This window comes from Protopterus annectens, chromosome 8.part0 (genome assembly GCF_019279795.1).
Source record: "Protopterus annectens isolate FY-2018-M chromosome 8.part0, PAN1.0, whole genome shotgun sequence".
Classification (NCBI taxonomy): domain Eukaryota; kingdom Metazoa; phylum Chordata; order Ceratodontiformes; family Protopteridae; genus Protopterus; species Protopterus annectens.
In genome coordinates, this window is record NC_056741.1 from 1,221,637,509 (window position 1) to 1,221,661,547 (window position 24,039).

Sequence of the window (24,039 nt, forward strand, 5' to 3'; positions counted from 1 at the left end):
CAGTCCTGCAGTCTGATAGGACGAGCCACATCTGAAAGTATGGCTGATCATTTCTCCTTACTCCAGTGTAGTTTTGTTGTGCTAAGCCTCTGGCCATTTATGCTTTTAACTTCATCCCAATCTAACACCACAGGGGTAAACAGAAGGCAATTATCTTTTTTTGTTCAAGGGATAGGAAATCGGGCGCTATTACCAGATAAGATTTGTATATCCTTAGAAGAATTTTGTTTTTTCAGTTTATTAGGGAAGTACTATTTTGTTGGCTTTGAACATTAAGCTTTAGGCATGGTTTATTTTCCTTAACAGAAAAAAATTAGACCAAATCTCTTGAATGCCTTTCCTTCCTCATGATTGCGTGTGTGTGTGTGTGTGTGTGTGTGTGTGTGTGTGTGTGTGTGTGTGTGTGTGTGTGTGTGTGTATGTGTGTGTGTGTTTAAGCGACTCTCTGTGTATATGTGTGTGCATGATTGCATTTCTGATGTGTGCACTCACATGTGCGCATGTGTATCTCTGTGTGCATGTGTACATATGTGCATGTGAATTTCTGTATATGTGTAAGACCATGTCTCTTCCTCTGCATCTGCCTGTTTACGTATTGTAAGTGTGTGTAGGCATTATGAAATATACATAACTTATATTTTGGATGTAAAATACTTCCTCCAGCAACATTTATGTATCCGATACTCACTTAGAAAGACCTACTAATGATAAAGCAAAATAATTTAACAGAAAGCCCATTTTCTAAGCATCTCCTAGGTGAATGTTACAAGAAAATAAAAGACATTTCTAGGGTGGTCTGTTATTTCCTTGAAGTAGCCAACATGTTGGGCATTATTGCCTGCTAGTTCTTATGAATTATCAGGAGACACAAACTTTGTTTTCCTTTCCTCTGAGAATTTTTACTATTCAAGAGAAAAGAAGTAAATGCAATACAAATGCACACAACACTCAAACACAATAACAGCATAAGCAATCAAATCAAGAAAAATGCATTCCCACAAATCAATCTTTTTATGGAAGAAGTAGTTCAAAAGGAGTTTTTCTGGAAAATATTTGAATGTTTATTAATAAAAATATTAGTTTCTAGAGCCTGCTACATTTCACATGTAATTAACCCCTACTTTTTCAAATAATTCTCCAAGAGATACAAGCTTTGTTTTATCTCCTAATCAGAGCTTTTGGAATTTAATTGAAAATTACTTTAAGTAACCCACTGCAACACAATTACACACTCTGCAATCAAACAAGATAACAGTAAGAGCAACACAAACCAAGAAATATGCATTTCTGACTCAGCAGTCTATTTCTACAACAGAGACAGTTTAAGTGAACTTTCGCCGGAAAGTCTTGAAATGCTTACAAATAAAAAGTAGTAGTCTTTATGTGGTCTCAGAGTTCACAGATAATTAATGCCATCTAGTTCTTACGAATCCCCAAGAAGCACAAGGTTAATTTTCTCTACTAAGAAATTTTACTATTCAAGGGATAACATTGCAATAGAATTACCAAAGGTAATAAACAAGTAAAAGATATTTGCAAAACAAAGTAAAAGTGCTTTCCCACAGAGCAGTCTAATATATGGCACAGGCAGTTCAAGGAAATTGTGCATTAGAAGCTTAAAACCTTTTTACAAATAAAAATACTAGTCTTGGGCTTCAGTCACACTTCACATGTAATTAATGCAATTTAAATTGCATGACTCATCAAGACACAAAGGGTTTGTATTTTGTCTTAAGTATATATTTTAGTACTCAGTGGAAAATATGCAGATTAAGAGATCTAAATTTCTGCTTACTCCTCAAAACTTAAGATTGTCACCACTATCTTATCAGGCAATTCGAAGAAAAGACCCTTTTTTATACTAACAATGTGTAAACAAGTATTTTGAAATGTTGTACTAGCAGGATGGAATTCCAGTCCACCAAATATAGACTCTTCTGATTCTTCATTTTGGGCTACTTATCTCAAGCCACTCTGTGTAACTCTTATTATGATTGGCTAAGAGATTCCTTCTTTCTTGAACTTTTAGAATAATGTAGGAATACTTTCACAATATTCTTCATTTGTTTTATAGCATTATATGCAAACTTTCTCATCACAAAACTCAGTCTACAACTGCAATCTTTCTGCAGTCAGAATATTGATCCCCACACATTTTACTTTATCTCACATCCCATAACCTTACTAGCTATAATACACAGCCCCATGACAGAATGTTTTTATAAAAGTGATTAGAATTCAGAAGTATGATCACTAAAAATTAGACTCAGAGAAATAGCAACAAATGAAACTGCTTTTTCACTCTTGAAGTATTTTTGCAGGGGAACTTTGCATACACCCCTCCCCCCCCCCTTGGGTGGGGACTACATCCCACTCCTCTATTGCTTCAATATACTGACTTTGTATCTCAGAGATAACTGAACTCTTCAAGATACCACAGTCTCAGTCTTTTGCCACAAACAAGCTGTTCTTTTGTGGCTGCACATCAGTGTGTCAGTCACCGATGTCTCCCATGTTAGTCTGGCACCCAAAATACACTCCATTCACAAATCCCCCTCTTTTGTTTGGCATATCTGAGTCATTTAAACTTGTTTTTTATTTCTAGCAGGTCAGCACGTTTGTATATACCTGACAAAAATCCAATGTAAATAAATTGTATATATAATTATTTTTATTGCACTGTGTAAAATTTAAACTCAGGACTCTTTGTTGTAGTGATATTGTAACTTATATTCATTATATTTATGCCTTTTTTTACCTTGAAGTGCCAGTATGTATACACTTTATTTGCATCTGGCATATGTGTTATTGCTGAAAACATTCCAGTGAACTGGTTTTCTTAGTTATTTATCAAATTAAAAAAATGCTGTTCTTGATATGTTTGTCCATCATATTTGAATTAAGAACTGCAATCATTCTTTAAAGGGGAAGTTCCTTATCTTCCTCCTCTGTGACTGCCTGGGTGCCACTGAATGGTTACTTACCTTGTGATTGTCTCCGCTTTCCAGCTCCAGGACAGTGTTAAACAAGTAGAGCTGACACCCCACTAAGCCAATATCTGCTCTCAGTCCTTGTAGTGAAATTTGGAATCCTCTAAGGAAGCTGAGACCTGAAGAAGAGAAAGACAGACTAGTGAGAGTATCAGCTTGAAACAGAAAATATTAACATTTAGTGAAAGGTTTTCCATAAGTAGTCTGAATGAAGGTGTATAACAACAACTACACAAAAAATCAAACACACTGTTGCACATGGAACGGACACTACATAAGACTTCTAGCTGCCCTCACTGCGTGTTCAAAATCTTATGGCCTTCGCTTTCTTAGCACCATAGAAACCATCAGTTCAGCCTTTATATTTTCTCCCTACATTTTTATTCCAAGCTTGCTAATGCAATGATTAAAACAAAAGCATCAATATGTAAGTGGTGGAAACTACAGTATGTATTATTTACACACATTACAGGAACTGGAATATTTTATCACAAAAGCTTTATCTTCCGACAGATATGAAGCATGATGATAAGCATTTTATTCAGTTTTATATCAGCTATATTTACTGCATGCAGTTTCTTTATAGTTTTCGATTAGTATTTGAATACCACTTAAAAATTAGATTGGAAAATTTTCAGTTAAAAATGACAGAATATGAAAAGCATATTTTATTACACAGTTTTCACAAACAAATTACTGCTCATGCTGGGGTTTGGCATAATTGTTAAAATGTTTACTTCAGGGACAAGAGATGCAGGGCTTGATTCTCAACAAGAGAAATTGGCTGTGCTTTAAATGGCTCACAAGGGTAGTTAACCTAGTATGAACCTCTATAATTATCACAATTTTTCTAAATTTTAAAATACATTTAATATTATCTTTTGAATATAGGTTTTCTATTTAGGTACTAGTTCACCATTTGCCACATTTTAAAACAGATGATATTTTTTTCTGTAGACAACATATGTAATTAGAAAATCAAATAAAAGTTGCAATATACAGTTATCTAGGTAATTAAAAAGTTTGGTATGTTGGTGACAGGCTGAGTAGAGAGGCACTGTCTTTCAGTAAAAGGTATGGAGAAGCTGCATTAAGCTGAGTTAAATATATATATTTTTTCATAGAAAAGATATTTGTTGCTTCCAAAAATGTGGAGAATGTAAAATATATATAATATGAAAAAGTATACTGTACAAAATATTTAATTGCTTTCAGTGGAAATACAGAAACGCTGATAAAAACTGAAACTGACATCAAATGTGTGCATATTTTCAGTGCCTAAAACTCTGTGTTCCTTGAAGTGTTAGTTCAGGTCAAAGGATACATGCCATTATTTAGACTATACTTGGGGATTCAATAAAGCCTACATGATCATTTTTGACCATGAGTGTATCGTGGCACAATGCAAACATGGATGTGAAGAGTTTTAGATACAGTAAACTCCTCATAGTGGCACAGACTCACATGCAAACACAGAAACTTGTGTGGCATGCAAATTACAGCATAAGTAGCTGAATTGCATACTAATGAAGCACATCAACACAGTGGAGTGATTAAACAAGCTGTAAAGCAACCATGTAGACTCCATGCTCATATTGGCCATGTATTCGAAAGTTTTCCAAATACAGCCACGGAAAGGAGTTGACACGGAAACAAGAACAAGTAAAGTCCCATACATTTTAACAGAACAGACCCTAGCATGTAACCCCTCACACATTATGACATTATCAGACATGCTGAATGCTAGAAAATTATATTAACAATAGCAACAATTCCTTTTTAAGTGCCATAAAATAAATGCAGCTTTGCACCCTCACCCCCAAATAAACAATGTAGTTGTAACTAATGTAGACAGCTAAAAGTGTAAACCTGATAAAATATAGAATTCAAAACCTACATTCCTCTGTGCAGATATATACCTCAGTAATGCCCCCCTTATTATTTTTACTGCTAGAGTAATCTATGTATCATTTCATTTATGGTCAAATGTATTTCTGCAGGTATACTGTTTAGTATAGTCCTGTAAATGTATTCCTGCTATCTTGATCAGCATGGCTTTAACTATTGTGAAAAACACATACATAACTGCCTATACATGATAATTGCTTCCCACTGTTGCATTCTGCTTGTCAGATGTTAGCAATGCAGCTAGCTTTTGTGCAATACTTACCTACGTGCTAATAGATAACTCTCATGCATCTACACTTTGTTAATCATTGTGCAAATCACTGCTCACTGTGCTATGGAACTGTATATATAATGCTTTCTTATTGGTGTTTATTGTCCATTTACTTTGTATGACATATAACTGCATATGGAAACATTGCAAAATCAGGGTACATTCTAAGTATACATCATATATTCACAATGCATACATATTTTGTCCCCCCGCCCTGACGCAGTACAACCCTGGAGCTCAGTATTTTTTGCACACATATATCAACCACACTACAAAGTGTAATATATAATGTTGTGTATTCCGTCATGGGTAGGACCAGTCGGTGGTGCTCACAACCTTGTTCTGCTAAACTCAAACATCCAACTATGCTCAGTAAAGATACTTGTGTTTTTACACACCTAGGACACACTCTACAGTTAGGCTACTGACCTCATATGAACCTATGAATCTATGTGTCTGTGCAGGCCTCCCAACCTGTTGCCCCCCACATGGCCTGCTGATGTCATCTACCATAAGTTCACCTGCAGCCATGTAAAAGTCAAACTTTTGCCATGGTGCTTGTGTAAAGTACTTTGTTCTGTAGTCTGTGTGCATAGATAAGTAGGGGTTCTGTTCTCGCTGCAGTCAACTGTGTGTGTGTGTGTGTGTGTGTGTGTGTGTGTGTGTGTGTGTGTGTGTGTGTGTGTGTGTGTGTGTGTGTTTGTCCATCCAGGCAGTAGAGTAAGTGTGTATCCTGCAGTTACCACCCCAGTCCCCTAGACTGACAGCATTTTGACACTTGTACTTGCCTAGACCTCCATTTCAGGCAGGCCTCCCACCTTCTTCTCTCCAACAGGCACTGATGATGTTATCTACTATAAACTGACTTTCAGCAATGTAAAAGTCAGACGTGTGCTATGGTGCTTGCATAGAGTACTGTGTACTAGACCCTATGCACTTAAATATGTAGGGTTTCTGTTCTCACTGCAGTCAACTGTGTGTGTGTGTGTGTGTGTGTGTGTGTGTGTGTGTGTGTGTGTGTGTGTGTGTGTGTGTGTGTGTGTGTGTGTGTGTGTGTGCATGTGTGTGTGTGTGTGTGTGTGTGTGTGTGTGTGTGTGTGTGTGTGTGTGTGTGTGTGTGTGTGTGTGTATCTCTAGCAACAGAGTAGACGTGCTATCCTACAGTTACCTTTCCAATTGCATGGCTTGCCAGCATTTTGATACCTGCACCTGCCTACACTTCCATTTCAAGGAGGCCTCCCACTTTCTTCTCTCCAACATGCACTGCTGATGTCATCTACTACATGATGACCTGCAGCAATATTAATGTAAGACTTGTCCCATGGTGCTTGCATAAAGTATTGTGTTTTGTAGTCAGTGTCCTTAGATAGGTAAGGGTTCTATTTTCATTGTAGTCAAGTGTGTGTGTGTGTGTGTGTGTGTGTGTGTGTGTGTGTGTGTGTGTGTGTGTGTGTGTGAGCTGTTACTTGACATTTCAGAGAAACTTTTACACCTGCATGTAGGACATTGCTATCACCATATGCTCAACAGACAATGCTGATGTAATTAGCTATATCAGATTATTGCATATGCATCCATCCCACCAGGTCAGGATCAGACACTGGCCTGGAGCCCAGGCAGACAACACTTTAGGTTTATAGGAGGTAACCAAGCCTTTGACCCTAGGATCTTTATAAATCTAGCCATGTTATACCACTATTCCCTTATTGACTAAGTTGTATGATCTATATTTGCAACACAAGTCTATAATCAGCATCGACTGCCCTTATCCAAGAGGGACATGGGTGACACACTCAGGGTAAATTTATGGTCTCCCATTCAGTTGTCTAAGTTATGCTTAAATAGTGTCATTGAGGAGCTCTGTTTTACATGAATTGGGAGTTTGTTCCAGAGGAGTGGCAATCTCTGGGAGACATATCTTTCTCTCTAGCATGTCCTATTAATGATGCAGGCTAGGTTAAGATCCCGAGAATGAGTGAATCTTGTCCCACTGACTTGTAGATGTGCAGCATTTCCACTAGGGCAGGGTCTGAGACTACTTGTAGGCCAGGCATGGGTCTCCTCTCTGCAGCGTATAAAATACAGAATACTATGACAGGGCCTTCAGTTTGTCCATGGAGGTCATATGTTGCAGGCCCTGAATTTTCTTGGTGAGAAACCTGTGAGATCTTTCCAGCTGCTGCAGGTGTCTGGTGAGGTACATACAGAAGGGAGCATTGTACTCTATTAGTGGTTTGATGAGGGTTGAGTACAGGGGAGTTATAAGATACTTAGCTCTGGATGTGATGCCCTTACTTATGAGATGTGCAACATAGAATGCCTTTCTTACTACTGTGGACACATGGTGATCAAAGTTAAGGTTGCTATCAACCTGTGTTCCCAATTGTCTCACCACAGTGTTTGAGGTTAGGGGGGTACTGTTATTATTCTAATTTGTAGGGACTTCCATTTCCAAAAGGGATGATAATGCACTATTTTGTGTTTATTTTCAGTCCTTGGCTTTGGCACCAATCATTTGTCTGTGTAAGCCCTTTTTGTAGTATGTCAACAGGATTGGGGGACTCAATGACTGTACCCAGTTTACAGTCATCAGTGAACATGGTAAGCCGCAGGCCTTCTATGTTCCCCATGGACTTCTGATAAATACATCCTAAACAGTAGGGGGTCCAACACAGATCCTTGTGGTGCACCAGTGGTAACTGGACAGCTGGTAGAGGTGGAATCCCTAACTTTGACTGTATGTGTTCTGTCGGTGATCCAGTTGGCTACCCATCTAGTGACATATAGGTTGATTCCCAGCTGTGTGAGTTTCTCAATGATGCCTGAGTGGGGGGTTGTGTGAAAAGCCTTGCTAAGATAGGCTGTATGTAGCATTTTGCCTTCTTTCAGGGCCTTGGTGACATTCTTGAAGAAGTCCACCAGAATTAATAAGCATGATCTACCCTTAACAAAGCTAAATTGTGGCAGGTCAAGAGTCTGAAGGTCACTTATGTCTTTGTTGATAAGGTCCATGATGGTTCTCTCCATGGCCTTGTAGATAAGGCTGGTTAGGTTTATGGGTGTATCGTTCCCAGGGTCGGTTGATGGACCTCTTTTGTGCAAAAGCATTACTGTTGCTGCTTTCTACTCTGCTGGGACAAAGCCAGTACTTACCCTGTGGTTGAAGAGAGTGCCAACTGGTTCCACTAGGTCCTGTTTCAGACCATTTAGTAGGCAGGCTGGGATGTTATCCAGTCCCATAAAGGCTGTATTTTTGTCCAGGAAGAGTGCGGTTATGATCTGCTCTTTGGAGATACTAGGTAGAGGACTGGTGACAGATATGCTTTGGAGTATGTCTGGTGGGATGGGGGTGAAGTTTTCCCCAAATCTGTCTGCTAGCAGGCTGGCAATTTCCTCAGGGTCAGTATGAGTGGTACCATCCACTACAAGTTCGACACAAAGCTGGCCCTTCCCTTTTAGATTTCTGACATAGCTAAAAAATGCCTCTTGATTATCTTTAGCTAGGGATGCTAGTTTAGCTTCATACTTGGCTTTAGAGGACTTTAAAAGATAGCTAATTTACTTGTTCAAGTTGTGGAACATGTCCTTCCTCTGCTGAGTCAGTTCTCTTTTGTTCTTAGACATTAGTTTCTTCCAATTGTTGTATAATCTATTTATGTTTGATGCCCACCAGGATGGCTTGCTTTTTTGTGAGGACCTTGTTTGGATCTGTTCAGGTTCAGCCAGCTTTACATTTGTATAGATGTTTATACAGGCCATTTATGTACACCTATGTATAGCAGTCATTGTTGACAGTAGTAGCAGGGGGTTTACAACTATTTATGGCATGACTTAGGAGGCTATGGTTTGCTTTGCAGACATTTTTTCATCATTTTTGCTCTTGAGAGAAGGTCAGGTATGATCATTAATTTGAATGAGACTGAATTCTGGTCCAAACTGACCAGAGTGGGCAACACACAGGGGATAGTGTAGAGACCCATTATGTTGGTGCATACTAAATCTAGGACATTCAAGACCCTTCTGGGGGTGGAGACTATCTGTTACAGAACATTTGTATTAAGAAAGTCCAGGAACTTTAGGGTGAGTGTGTTTGTGCTCATATATGACTACCAGTCGATGGAAGGATAGTTGAAATCACACATGATTAAGGTGTTTGGCTGTATAGTAAGTGACTCAAGTAGGTCCAAGTAGGCAGAGTGTTCTCGTCGTTCATGGTGGGAGACCTATAGCCAACAATGATATGGAAGGGGGTTTTACATACAGTTATTTGGACTTGGAGTAGCGCTATGGAGTTGTACTGTTTGATCAGTCTGGAGATGCATTTGTCTTTAATGAAGATGTATAAACCTCTGCCTTTGGTTCTTTCATGTTCATTTTGAGGTCTGAATGCGTGAAAGACATTGTAGCCTTGCATGGCCGTGGAGCCCTCTGTGGCCTTGAACCATGTCTCTGTGACTGCACAGATATGGGCATCTTCCAAGGTAAGGAGCTCTTCCAGTGAGTGCAGTTTCTGATTTATACTCCTTGTATTAAGCAACATAACCCTGAGTTTGTCTCTAATGGATTTTGTTAAGTCAGGAATTTAGTTGATCTGCCATTGTCTAAAAAAAAGGCACTATGGGAGAGGCAAGTACCTTTGCCAGTAACAGAAAGCCAAGAGGTGACAGGTGACCCTCTGACAAAGCAGTGTGGTCTGTCAACCATATCTTCCCAGGCTTACAGATACTGGATAACCCTGGATTGACAACAGAAGCTAAGCCAATTGTTGAAGTCAATCATGTATTGTTTATATTGAGCCATCATCCTGGGTGAAGGTGGGATGCTGCTTAGGGCCTGGGACATACTTGTCTGTGACAGATAATCTGACAGCTCAGTCATGTCTCTCTTCGTATAGTACAGTGAGGTATGTCTACAGTCATTCACTTCAACATGGACTATGACAAAGTCATAACGGTACTTGTTCACAGACTCAAATGCATATGTGATCTGATGGATCCTGGCACCTGACAGGCAGCTGACTGTGAACTTCTCCTTGTCCAGTCTGGTGAGGAGGACATCTGTGTGTTTCACTATAGAGTTGCTTATAATCAAGACAATAGGTTTTGAGGTGTTTTGCCTTAGGGGCTTATTGGCTGAGACACTGTTGTGTGTATTATTATGTGTAGTGTATTCTGTTGAGTCTGCAGTGTGTGCAGTAGGTCTGGGCTTGGGAGGTCTCTGATCTTTAGGTAGGCTTCTAGGGAGTACCTCCACATATTTGGGCTGATGTATTGTGAGCTTGTTATGTTCAAGATGTGTGTGTGCTGACAACATGCTTGATATCTGGTTTGTCATTATATCAGAGAATTGGTTCCAAATTCATAGTACAGATATAGCTCACATGTTGTGTTAGTTTGTTTTAGAAGTAACTGGTTATCAGTATATATGAGGCAATTGCTATATTCCCTCAGGATGCCCATGTCAATCAGTCTGCCTGGAGAAATGGTGGGAAACCATCCATCCATTATAGAAGGTATATACTGTAGTAACTAGTGGGAGTGGGCTAGATGGTCCAGGTTTTGATGTAAGACTAAGAAAAAGCATCTATTCTCTGGAAGGCTATAGGTATTACATGTCAATGCTTCACAATGCACTACTGAATTATTTGCAGAGCAGCAGTGCAAGGTCTGAGCAGCTCCAGTAAAGTGAGTGCAAACCGAGACAAACATGACACAGGAATACAAGCAAAGTTAAACAATTTTAAAAAAGTAAACAAAGGGGAAAGGCCTTGACTGAGCCTTATTCCAGCCATCAACAACTCAGATGGGTCCTTGGCTGCACACTTCTGCCACAAGGGTACAGGGAGTATTTTTAATGAAAGATGGCTGGATTTAGTGCTAAATGATACCTAAACAGTCTAGATTCAGCAAGCATGAATCTAGCCTATGCTATAACAGAAGTACTAGAAATTCAAAGTGCAGAAAATCACAATCACAACAGCAAAACTAACAGTTTAAATAAAGCAGCTATTCAGTAGAATACTCCAACAAGAGTGTAGACAACAAACCTTCCTAGTGTGAGATAAGTGGTCTGGAACCCAAGTGCTTAAACCAGAACTAAGACACTTTCAGAATAACAGACACAATAAGCCTTCAACCAACAATTCCCAGCTTAGAATGGTGTAGGCTATCCTCTCCTGCCAAAAGAGTCTAGACCACAATCCTTCCTAACATAAAATACCTGGTTTGGAGGACAAGTGCTTAAACCATAACAAAGAATAACAGGCACAATATGTATTCAACCAGCAATTACCAGCTCAGAAGGGCAAATGCTACTGCATCCTCCCACAAGCGTGTAGACTACAAACCTTCTTAATGTAAGACCACTGATCTTGAAGCTCAAGTGCTTAAACAAAAAGTAAGAAGATTAGAATAACAGTTAAAATGTAATGCAATATGAGACAGATGACAGTGACATGTTTTTTAATCTACCCACATACATCATGTCATAGTTAGTAGGCCCTGTGTTATCTTGATGATAAAGCCCTGTGGTCTGTTCAGCTGCTGCATGTCTCTGGTGAGGTTCATGCAAATGAGAGCATTATACTGTATTACTGTTCTCATAAGCATGACTACAGTGCTGTCATATAATCCTCAGATCTGAATGTGAAGGCATGTCTTATGATCTGCACCATATGTATGTACTGGAAAACATTAAAGAGAAAAGTTAGAAAGTAATGAGACACATTGCAGTTCCTGACTTCACAACCCCTACAAGAGAATACACTAGAAAGTACTGACATGATGATGCTATCCACTGTATAATTTGGCAAATAAGTGACAGGTACAATTATCAGCCCAACAACACAAACGCAGATATACTAGGCACTAACGTAGCTATGCAGCCTGTGCATTAGACAAAAAATTTTTGTATCCCTGAATCCAAAAGATAGAAAATAGGGATATGGCCCAGTTATCTTCACTTGCAAAGCATGTTCTCTGTGTGTGTGTGTGTGTGGGGGGGGGGGGGGGGGCAGGAGGCCTAGGCAGACACAAACGTCTGGTGAGTGTGTGTGAGGAAGAAAATGACGTAGGCAGGCTGAACTATATAACTGTTGTGTGTGGTCTGTAGGGGTCCTCAGTGTGAAAGTGGTATGCGAGAGTCTGCATGAACACAGCTAAGCTCAGTGCTAGCTCTGTGTTTTGGTGTGTTGGACAGGTGTGAGCTGTGCATGGTAGAGGTGGCAGTTCATTGTTGTCACCCCCAAACATGAGAACTAGCTTTGCCAGGAGTTGCACTGCCACCTCCATGCCCAAGGTCAGATGCAGTGCTGCTGCATAAGCATGACTGATGTCTGCTGGATGTGCTCCCTTCCCGAGAATGCCCAGGATCATGATCCCATGGCCTGCTATGTCTGGGTGTGAACAGCACACTCACCGATGGACCAGTGGAAGTACTGCCACTATGGGAGCATGATCAGGCATGGCCGCATTTGCTATCAGCAAATGTTGTGGCTGCCCTACTCCCGCATCACAGACACTGCTCATTCCATGACAGATGCCCCTCAGTCTATCACAGACACCCCTCATTCCAAATTGTCATTCATCCGATCCAGTGGCTTGGCAACACAGTGGAGGCAGTCACTCATGTCAGACTGTGCCACATCCCTGAGCATTTGTCCAGAACACCTTTATGAACATGCCTGTGCCTCCCTGATGGCCCTAAACATACAGATTGACATGTGAAGAGACACCTGCACCAGGTGGAGGAGGGACAGCAGGCCCCTTCCAAGTACCCCTATCAGTCCTCCTGTGTGGCACCTCACCAAAACTTTGGCTATGGCCAGACTCAACAGACACTGAAGCTGCAGTAGTCATACTTCCCTGTTCAATGTCCTTTTCCTCCACCTGTCCTATATGTATGGGCTCAATGGACTGGGTAGGCGTAGGCCTACTGGTTGTGTCCCGGAAAATGAAGGGGGTATCTGGATGTCAAACTCTGTGTCAGATTCAACCTCTGTACCCCCAAACTATGCCTCAGTTTTGCTACCATTATCATCATCATCAGTGTCTGATGACATACTGACATCAGGTGGCACAAGGTCCACTCTCCCACTGTCATGATCATCTGTGATAAAAAGGAAGAAACACAGGCATATATTAATATCTGCACTACTATGGGGCAATAAATGTTAAAAACTATTGTCTGCCACTATTGCAGACAACACAGCAATATACACAACAGGCGTAAAATGACACATTATGATATTTCTATAAATTGATCTCCAGTAGTGAAATAATTTTATTTGGCTTACCATTTGCAGGAAGCATACATCACTGGATTCTTGATGGTCCTAAAAAGAGCTAAGCAAGAGGTAAGGGCAACATTATCACATTTAACAATAAGACAGGGGGTGTTACATGTACTCCTCTATGTCTGCATTAAGTGTATGTTCAACAAGAAGAGGGCTGACAACTTCAAAATTAACTTATCACTGTACCAATCTTCAATCCCCCCCGAAAAAGACACATGACACAGAAATAACTTTTATTTCAATTGTTTTCCTATAAAACAGTATTCATCTGGTCATATAACAAAGCCTACCTGGAAGCTCCTCCTGGGACTGCGAAGGAGTGGTGTCTACATCAATGACATGTTGTGGTCCACTCTGCTGTGAGTTGTCCTTTTGGAGGATGTTTGCCAGGAATTCCTCATTGGGGGTGAGAGGTGGTTCTGCAGCAGGCCCACCCCCAGTTACCCTCTAGTCTCGGGCAACAGCAGCTGCATGCCTCATTAGAGAAGTAATCATGTCAGTGGCCCTGTGGTGCACCTGCATGTATGCCTGGCTGTGGCCACCAACAGTATTTATATTGGCAATGATCTGCTGCCATACTCTGAGCCTTTATGGCATATTGGGACAACCTCTTCCCAGAAGAAATGTGCCATGTTGACAGAGTGAGTAAACAATATTATTTTCACTTCACTGAGGGGGGAGTCTCTGCCTTAATGACATTTTGTGTCCTAAAAAACAACAGAATGATAATGCACATAAGTATCACATAACTACAAAGCAACTGTTACTAGATAAAACAGTAAAGGTAGGCAGTCAGTAGTACCCACTGAAAAAACATGAAACAGTCTATAGATGTGAAATACTAACAACAGGCAGGATGCAAAACAAGGAGAGTAGCAAGAGCAACATAACCTTGTATGTGCCATAGCAGTAACTAAATTATGCTCCCCTCCAAAATAATAGTCCATTCTAGTTTGTGACAAAATAGTAACTATTCTTTGCTCCCCAGACCCACAAAAGAACAGGTACATGAACCATTTTACTAATAAAACATCTTTAAAACTAACTGTGATTTCCCAGGACCCGTCCCTAAAGATTTGTTCACATGTATCATACAGCATTCTATTTTCATGTATTGTCAATCATTTGTACCTCTGAAATGGCTTGAGAAACATGGCCATGCCATCAGTGCACCTCTAACTAATGGTTACAGATAACAGTGTAAAAGGCTTTGTTTCACATTATTCATTAATATATCCAGCATATGCATTATGTAGGTAATGGAAGCATACCTACAGGAGTTTAATACTTCTCTTAAAGATATCTTTGGAAATATTTTTTTGAAGTCCTGCAAACGTGTAGCAAGTGTCCACACCATCAGTTTGGCCAGCTTTTTATAATGGAGGAGATCATTAATGGATTTCATCTGTCTTACACTCTGTTTCAGAGATTCTAATTTCAACATAAGCAGCTGAAATGCATGCTAATCAACTAATCTGATGGAGCTATTCAACACATTATAAAGCAACCATGCAGACTCCATGCTGTTTTTTCCCATGGATTTCAAAAGTAGTGGTGCACAGACACAGAACGTCTACACAGACAGAATATTAGGAGCTGCTGATTAACTCCATTTGTATGTGCTACAGGCTTCAGGCAATGCTACTGCTGCTAATAGGCCTAGACCAAGAAGGAGAAGAGTTTTTCAGGCCACATTTAACTTATCACAACATACACCATGGACATTGTAGAGTACTACAGGGTAGGCAAGGACACAATACAGGTACTCTGCAACATCTGATGGCCTCAACTCAGAGCCAGAGCCTTTACCTCCCCATGTATTGGCTGTGTACTGCTTGCCTCACAGTCAGCCCTGAACTAACACTGTGGAAACTGCTGCATTTACAAGGTAAGTCCTGAACATGTACTATATTGTATAATAATATTCTGGCATGTCCTTGTGTTTCATCACTTAGTACAGTAAGAAAGTAAAAGGTGGGAGAGTTGTACATAAATTAATATAACGTGTGACAGCAGAGAGCTATTTGACTTGTTTGTGTCCATTAGCAAGTAGTAGGCATAATGTCTCAAAGATTCAGATATTGATAACTCCCTAAAGTACTGATTATCACTGCATGTCCTCATTTTAGCAGCATACATTTGTAATGGGAAATCATAGCAGAGAGAAGTTAGAAAGTAATGAGACATACAGCAGTTTCTAGCTTCACCACCCTCACAAGTTCAAACACAAGGGGACCAACAAGAGCAACATATCTTTGTTTGTAGTAGCTCAGCCTGGGTCTACCCCCCCCCCCTAGAAAGACCAGTATACCCTTGCATGTGCCATGACATGAATCTACCTTTGCTCCCCCCCCAAAACAGCAGTCTGTGCTTGTTTGTGCCATCCAACCTGCCCTTCACTTGAAGGCAACTGCATATCATAGTATTCCCAGTTAATAGCCTTACACATTTTAAGGTAAATGATATAGACTGGCTTACACACTGCATGTATCTGAGTACTAATCAGATAACTGATGAATGACCAAGAAACACAGAAAGGTAGGATATAGCTGTATATTTACGAGGAATAATCATAATAGGTTGTGTGATACTAAGTGTACAACATCCAAATGTATTAAATATAATACATTTACAAATAACAGGTCATGCCTTGATATCAGTGTACAATCAGTTGCACTTGGTTGTGTGAGGAATTACTACATGTAGTTGCTGCATTGCAGTGAGAGTTGAGAACCAGACCTATGTAGTCATATCTCATGTGTACTAACATTTTCTACTCTATATGTCATAGATTGATTTTCCTCATTTCAACTATTTCTCCATTTTTTATAATGTATTTTTTGAGGGCGCCACTGTTTGGTCAATGTACTGCTAAGCACAAATGACTTTGGCTATGCGTATCTCATTTGTGCATAGAATTGCAGGTAACAAATTGGATGAATGGGCCACTCAGGTAGTAGACAGGACCAAGATAGCCACAAACATACACCGGATGCATTCAATTAATACTATTGGCCATTGTGCAAGCACATTTCAAGGCAGTGCATTTGCACTATGGTAAGCTATGCACAACACTTTTCAATGTTGCAAAACCAGAAAGTGCACATTCCCAGTAAGTGCAATACCTGCAGTTGGTGGGAAAACATCTTTCTACATTGTTCTTAATCTGTGGTAGGCATGGCAGGAATTCTTGAAAAGGTTTTGAGATTCTATGCTCAAAGATGGGGTGTCCAGGAGTCCAAAGTGTGTGTTGGACTCCTAGTGAATGAACTTGGGCCCAGGCTTTTGCAGAGGGACTATCAGACTATTGTGACTCAGATTAAAAGGCAGAGGCATGGAATAGTCTGGCCTGGGCTCTGACCAGTGCTACCAATATCCCCTGCACTGGTGAACAATGTCGGAATCACTTCCGAGACCTCAGGATGAGGAAGAGGGTTACACTCAACAGTTGGATTGACAGATGTGTAAGTATCATTTATATAGACTACTTGTAAGCATTAAAAGCTTGGAATGCTTAATGGTATTTTGTTCTTTTCTGTTTTTTTTCCCACAGCTGTCACAGACTGAGAACTGAATGTGTGAACCCATGCAGCTAGATTGGTACCAATGCGAGAAGCATGTGGTAGGTATGCATCTACAAAGAAATGTTATTTTAGCATTAAAAGTAAAGACGCCTTTATTGCTTTATTTATACGGTTGTATCAAACTCAGCATTCATTTCTTAACTGTAATATGAAAGTATGCATGTATTAATCTGAAAGCCAAAGCAACAGTTCACTATTACAGAGTAGTCATAGGTTGTGCCTTCAAAATCCACACTTTCCAAGTATACAATACTGTTAAGTTTTACTCAATACTGCAATGTAACATCAGTGCTCCAAAGCAGTAGCACCAGTAGCCTGCTGTAAACTGTAATCAGTATAATTGGAACACACATATGTGCAATATATGCAGACATCAAGGACTGCTCACTGCAATCTGTACTATATTGTGCATCTGTTAGGAGCTGGGTAGTCTTAACAGTAAACAAGGTATTTGTTAGAAATTGGTAGTCTTAAAAGCAAAGGTAATAGAATAGAGTCAAATAACTGTATCAGTGCTTTGTATGTCATATATGAAGTTACTAATGTTCTCCCTTTTTTCTCTCACCCCAACCCTTATGTTCTCTTTTATTATTATTACTATTATTTTTTAATTTTTATTTTTTTCTCTCACCCCAACCCTTATTTTCTCTTTTATTATTATTACTATTTTTTTTTTATTTTTATTTATTGTTTTTTCCTACAGCCCAGTGGGGTAGGCTTGTCCACAGGATCCTCCTGCCCCCACTCCACTGGCTACAGCACTAGTGCCCAGCACATCTGCTTCATGACCTGGTAGCAACCCCTCTGCTGCCCCAGCACTACCTGGCCCCTTGGGTAGTTCTGCCCCACAGGACAGACCAGTGTTTCCCTCTGGGGGCAGTGTCAGAGGTGGTGAGTTTATTGCCTGCAATGAACTGCCAGGGTTATCACAATAATTCTTTAAAGAAAAGAAATAGGGAGTCAGGAAAGTGATGAAAAGGGGAGCAAGAAGGGGGAAGAACAAAGTGAAAGGAAGGAATGTGCAGTAAAGATGTAGGAAAGAACTATAGCTATCCATTTCTTCAAGAATAAAACATAAACATATATGCAAAATATTAGCTGAATTTGGACTGTCACCTCCAGAGAAAGGAGTGACCACAACACAATCTATTGTATAAGGAATTGGACCAAATCAAATGTGTCATGAAGACATTCGTGCAAAATGGGGAGCTATGTATGATTTTTTTTTGTGGGACAGGTGCCGATAAATTTTTTTTTGAGAGAGAGGAATGTTGGGGAAGGGATGTGGGCAGTGTTTTTTTGTAAACAAATAGGTGGTGGCATGCATATGTTTCATTAGGGTCAACCTCCCCTCAGCCCCCCCACATAGCCATTCCAGTGTCCCATTATTTGGCTATTTCTCCCCAGTTGCCATAAACACTGTTCAAAACGTTCAGTGAGCATAGTGCTTTCTGATTTACTTCTACAATGATTACAGATATTTGGATTTAATTTAAAACTTTTATTTCAAATTTTCCAGCACAAACACTGATAGACGTTTGTAAACAAAGAAATATAGTCTCACAATGAAAACCGACTTAGCACTAAAACTTCTGTGCCTTTGAAACTCACATTCATTGAAACAGCATTGAAGCCCACATTCAAAGAAAATGCATCTGGCCAGTGGCAGATTAAGTTTACATTTGGGCTGTTTTCAAATCATAGACCTCTTGCACACATTTTTAGGACCATGCAAAATTTCTTTGATTCACCTTCCTGATTGTATTAAATTATAATATATAATAATTAAATTATATCCCTTGTATAATACAACACCACTTGTTAGAACGTGTTTTAAATTTATATCTAATAAGCAAAGAAACAAAATATATGAACCAATAATGCCAGAACATTTCAACCATAAAAGGCCACTCAAACTTCTGGCATTACAACCCACCAATATCAGTCAATATGCACAGTCTCTGCAGAAGTAAAAGTCACCTGAATAATTCCACATTAAAGAGATCTGACTGTAACTAATGAAAAGGTGGCTGCTAGCAAAAAACTTTATATTTAAGTATTTCATCAACAAATTCACTGCCTGCTGTCCTTGAAGAATAAATTGCATATGTTACATTAAAAATGATAAGCTGGTAATATTGCAATGGGGAATGGATGGCAAAATAAAACAGGTTCCTGGTTACTAGGCATCTTATCCAAAGGAGGACATACTCAGAACTGTAGCACCCCACCCTCTTAAAATCCAACACAAATCCATCTACAAGCTATGGAAACAGAACCCACAACCTTCTGCATCAAAACAAAAGTATGCTACCTGCCGTGCTGCTAACACTGCTTTAAAACTCTAAACTGAAATAAATGAAAGGTGCAAGACCCTTACTCCTGATGTAACAATGACATTCTAGGAATCTTATTTTAGATTTCTGAGATTAAAGTCTGACTAGGAGTATGATCTCAGTGATCAGAGCTAGCTGACTGGTCAGTATTCCAGAGGCAAGAGTCCTGCCTGCCAGCTTTGCAGCAATGAATCTTTGACATGAATTTAATAGCAAAAAGATGCCTTGTTCATGCAGACAAGTCTACATATACATTTATTCCTATGTACAGCAATTTTTCACACCAGTACAGCAGTTAGACTAATCTTTTTGAGAATGGTAACATTGATTACAGTTTTCTAACTGTTTTGACACATTCTGCACTATCACTGCTTACATTTGAGTTAGCTTTGTTTACGTTTGGATTGAAATGTTTACATTTTTAATCACACAAAAGTAACACAGAAAGGACTGGTTAAAAATATTGTTTATTTTCGAGTGTAAATAGCATACATATATATACATACATACATACACAAATGGATTTGTATATGTAGGCAAGGACAATTATTTATTAAACTAGCATACTTGGCATTTCTGCAGTTAACATACTTGGGTTGTCTTCTGCATCAGCCCCAACATCAATGATTCTGTGCTGCATGACATCTGGCTGCTATAATCATGTCACTGGCCCTATGTTTTATTTTGGAATATGTCTGTCCTGAAAGAGTGCTCTTCAAACTATCTGGAGATATACAGAGCTGAGGATATTTTTCTGGCACTTCAGAGTTGTGTACTGGTAATTGTTGTTTGACTAATTTTATATCATTGCTGGCTGACTTCAGAGTTATGCACTGTTATTTTTGCTTCACTGTATAGTTTTTCAGATCTCTGCTGAAGGTGTTTTCCCCCTCCCTATTTCTCTGTGTCTTAAGTTGGTATAACTGGTTTTACATCCTGTGTGTTATCTGACCATCTCAAGGATTACTTGCATAAAGTTAGACCTTCTTAGTAAAAAAGTCTGCATATCATTGCCGGAGCCTTCCTGTGTCCTGAAAGAGTGCTCTTCAAACTATCTGGAGATATACAGAGCTGAGTATATTTTTCTGGCACTTCAGAGTTGTGTACTGGTAATTGTTGTTTGACTAATTTTATATCATTCCTGGCTGACTTCAGAGTTCTGCACTGTTATTTTTGCTTCACTGTATAGTTTTTCAGATCTCTGCTGAAGGTGTTTTTCCCCCCTCCCCCTATTTCTCTGTCTTAAGTTGGTATATATAACTGGTTTTACATCATGTGTGTTATCTGACCATCTCAAGGATTACTTGCATAAAGTTAGACCCTCTTAGTAAAAAAGTCTGCATATCATTGCTGGAGCCTTCCTGTGTCCTGAAAGAGTGCTCTTCGAACTATCTGGAGATATACAGAGCTGAGTATATTTTTCTGGCACTTCAGAGTTGTGTACTGTTAATTGTTGTTCGACTAATTTTATATCATTGCTGGCTGACCAGAGTTGTGCACGGTTATTTTTGCTTCACTGTATAGTTTTTCAAATCTCTGCTGAAGGTGTTGGTTTCCCCATACCCACCCTCCCTATTCCTGTGTTGTTGTTTAAATTTGGAGGTTTTTGCAGATGGCCACCACTCCCCCCCAGTCCCATCTCTTGACCTCATTCTACCTAATAGACTCCTTCTGCATTGTTTTTAGTAATTTTTAATTTAATTGCATTTTGTAAACTGTTTGGTCTAACATTGCTACGTACTCAAGTGTGCTAGCTTGCACTGCATTTGAATTGTTTTGACTGCTGTTTTAGCTACTTTTCTGTATATATAAAAAAAATACCTTTCCTTTAACTAGTGTAGTCCAGATTCAGATTTGCTGTATCCAGGACTGTATGTAAGCTTCTGAGCCTCCTCCCAAGCTTTCTGTGTTGAAGGGAAGTGGGAGTGGTAAGCACTAGGTAACCTATCTACCACATAAGGAGTGGTTCTGGCCAAGAAATTGTAGTTATTGGCCATTTGGGCAGTTTTTCCATCTCTCTCAACTTTCTGATTTCAAAGCCCACATTTGCACTTGTTTCCCCCCTTTCCTGTAACTAGTTTAGTCCATATACAGATTCTTACCTTTATCACTTGAATTTGCCTATTCATGATCAGCACTTGTTCAGAACTTGTAAGCACTAAATAACCTACTAATTACTACAGCACTCAACCTTCCTCATTACCTAGAGGAAAACAGTTTTGGTACTTACTTTCCTCACTTGATTAGAGAAAAACAACTCTTGTACTCACTTTCCTCACTTATCTGGAGGAAAATAGTTTTTTTTTATTCAGGCATGTCCAAGGGTCAGCTCTCAGTGTTCTCTCCTGTCTATCTGATGAATCTGGGCATCTTGGGGCAATGTAGAAATTGCCTCATGTACACAGACAACCCTCTCCTCCTACCACCCAACACTACAACCCGTGAGAGATGCACTTATCTAGCCAAACTGGAGGTAAAGCTCTCTCCAATCAAGACTGAACTTGACAGTCAAGAGGAGAAGGTAAACACTTGCACCACACCGCACTCATCACATAGTCTCACTAAATCTACACCACCAAAATGCACACATAGAAACACAAAAACATTCGCAGAGGCTCTCAATAATAATCTGCTCAAGCAACAGAGACCTCCAAAGCAGAAATGCAAGCAACCTCCACCCCCCAACACAACCCAAATGACACATAGCCCGCAGACTCAGTGTGCCACTCAACCACAGCCAATAAGGCAAAACAACGTACCCAACACACTAGTCATAGGCAACTCTATAGTCAGGCACACTGATGTCCCACTCACCAGGCTAAACAAGGAGAAGGTTACTGTCAGTTGCCTGTCGGGTGCCAGGATCTGCCACATAACCCATGCACTCAGGTCACTCCACAACAAGTACAAATATGACTCTGTCATTGTCCATGTTGGTGTGAACGATGTGAGACATACCTCCCTGGACTACATGAAAAGAGACATGGAACAGATCTCCGATCTTGTAGCCCAGGCAGGTATGACCCTAGAACTGAGTAGCATTCTGCCATCACCCAGAATAATGTCACAGTACAAGGACAAAATGATTGACTTCAACAATTGGCTAAGCTTCTGGTGCTATTCTAAAGGGATCCAGTATCTGTCTGCCTGGGATGACATGGTCGACAGACCATGGTGCTTTGCCAGAGATGGCCTGCACCTGTCACCCCTGGGATTCTGGATACTGGCTAAGGTTCTTGCCGCCCCTATAGTGCCTTTTTTTAGGCAAGGTTCAAATGATAAATTCACCACCGTAACAAGAACAGGCAAGCAAAAACTGAGGGTGATGCTACTCAATGGTAGAAGTCTAAATCTCAAAATGCACTCATTCGAGGCACTCCTTAAAATGGAGAACATTGATATCTGTGCAGTGACTGAGACCTGGTTGAAGGCTCCAGAGAGCACCCCTGCACTACCAGGCTATAACTCATACCACACTTTTCAGCCATGTAACCTGGACTGGAACACTAAAGGCGGAGGTGTGTCCATATTCATTAAGGATATCCACACCTCCAGGCTAGTTGCTCAGCATAATGCAGCCGAGGTTATCCAAGTGCAACTAACTCTGGGCAAAACTGCAATCCAAATTGTAGCTTGCTACAGATCATGTACCATGCCCCACGATTCCCATTTCTCTTTTCTTGATGTACTGGAAAATATTAGGGTTCAACCAAACACCCTAATAATGGGTGATTTCAACTACCCCACCATTAACTGGGAAAACTACTCATGTACCAACTTCTTTGTTCAACGCTTTCTGGAATTCATAAACTCCAATGCCCTGGATCGACTTATCCACACCCCCACCAGGGGCAACAATATCCTAGATCTAGTCATTACCAATATAAGTGACTGGTGTTCCACACCTGAAGTCAATGCCTCATTGGTCCGATATGACCATAAGCTAATTACCCTAGATTTCCACATCCTGCCTCCACCCCCTATTAAAGAAACTATGGTAAAAAATTTCTCCCAAGCCAACTTCATGCTTCTTAAGACAGAAGTGGTGAACTTCATGACACCCATGCAGATGAACAGTATACAGTTATGACTACTGAATCCTACACAATTGCACTTTATAAGCACATACATGAGTGCATGGATCGTGCTATCCCAAACAGAACCAAGACTCTATCCACCAAAAACAGGAAGCCAATCTGGTGGTCCCCTGCCATAAACAAACTGTACAACAGAAGGAAGAAACTCTTGCAAAAGTGAGTAAATCCCACGAGTGAAGGAGCTCCCTGGTCAGCCTCAGTAAGAAGCTGCGATCCCTGATAAAATCCTCCAAAGCTAGTTACTAAAACAAAATCACCAGTGATTCTAAAGACAACCACAAAGCATTCTATAGCTATGTGAAGAATCTCCATGGCAACACTCAGATTTGCTTTGAGTTACAGCACAATGGCACTAAATATACAGACCCAACTGATATTGCTAACATCCTGGCAGATAGGTTCAGTGCTAACTTTACTCCCCTCTCACCCCCTAAAGAGCCCATCTCTATACCGGAAGAATGCAAAGTTCCTGTAATCACGGCTGCAGAGGTAAAAAACACACTCTCCAAAGCCAAGAACACAGCATCCATGGGACCAGACAACATCCCATGCTGCATTCT

At 40.1% G+C, this 24,039-nt stretch overlaps 1 protein-coding gene across 1 annotated transcript in view; it reads right to left on the reverse strand.

The window, feature by feature from the left end:
- The window catches only part of LOC122809317 (interleukin-17 receptor D-like), a 411,276-nt gene that overhangs the window by 196,812 nt on the left and 190,425 nt on the right, over positions 1-24,039 (reverse strand). Inside the window, exon 4 of the mRNA XM_044080716.1 lies at positions 2,985-3,109. Within this exon, the coding sequence (XP_043936651.1) occupies positions 2,985-3,109 (125 nt within the window). The remainder of the gene's footprint in view (positions 1-2,984; positions 3,110-24,039) is intronic.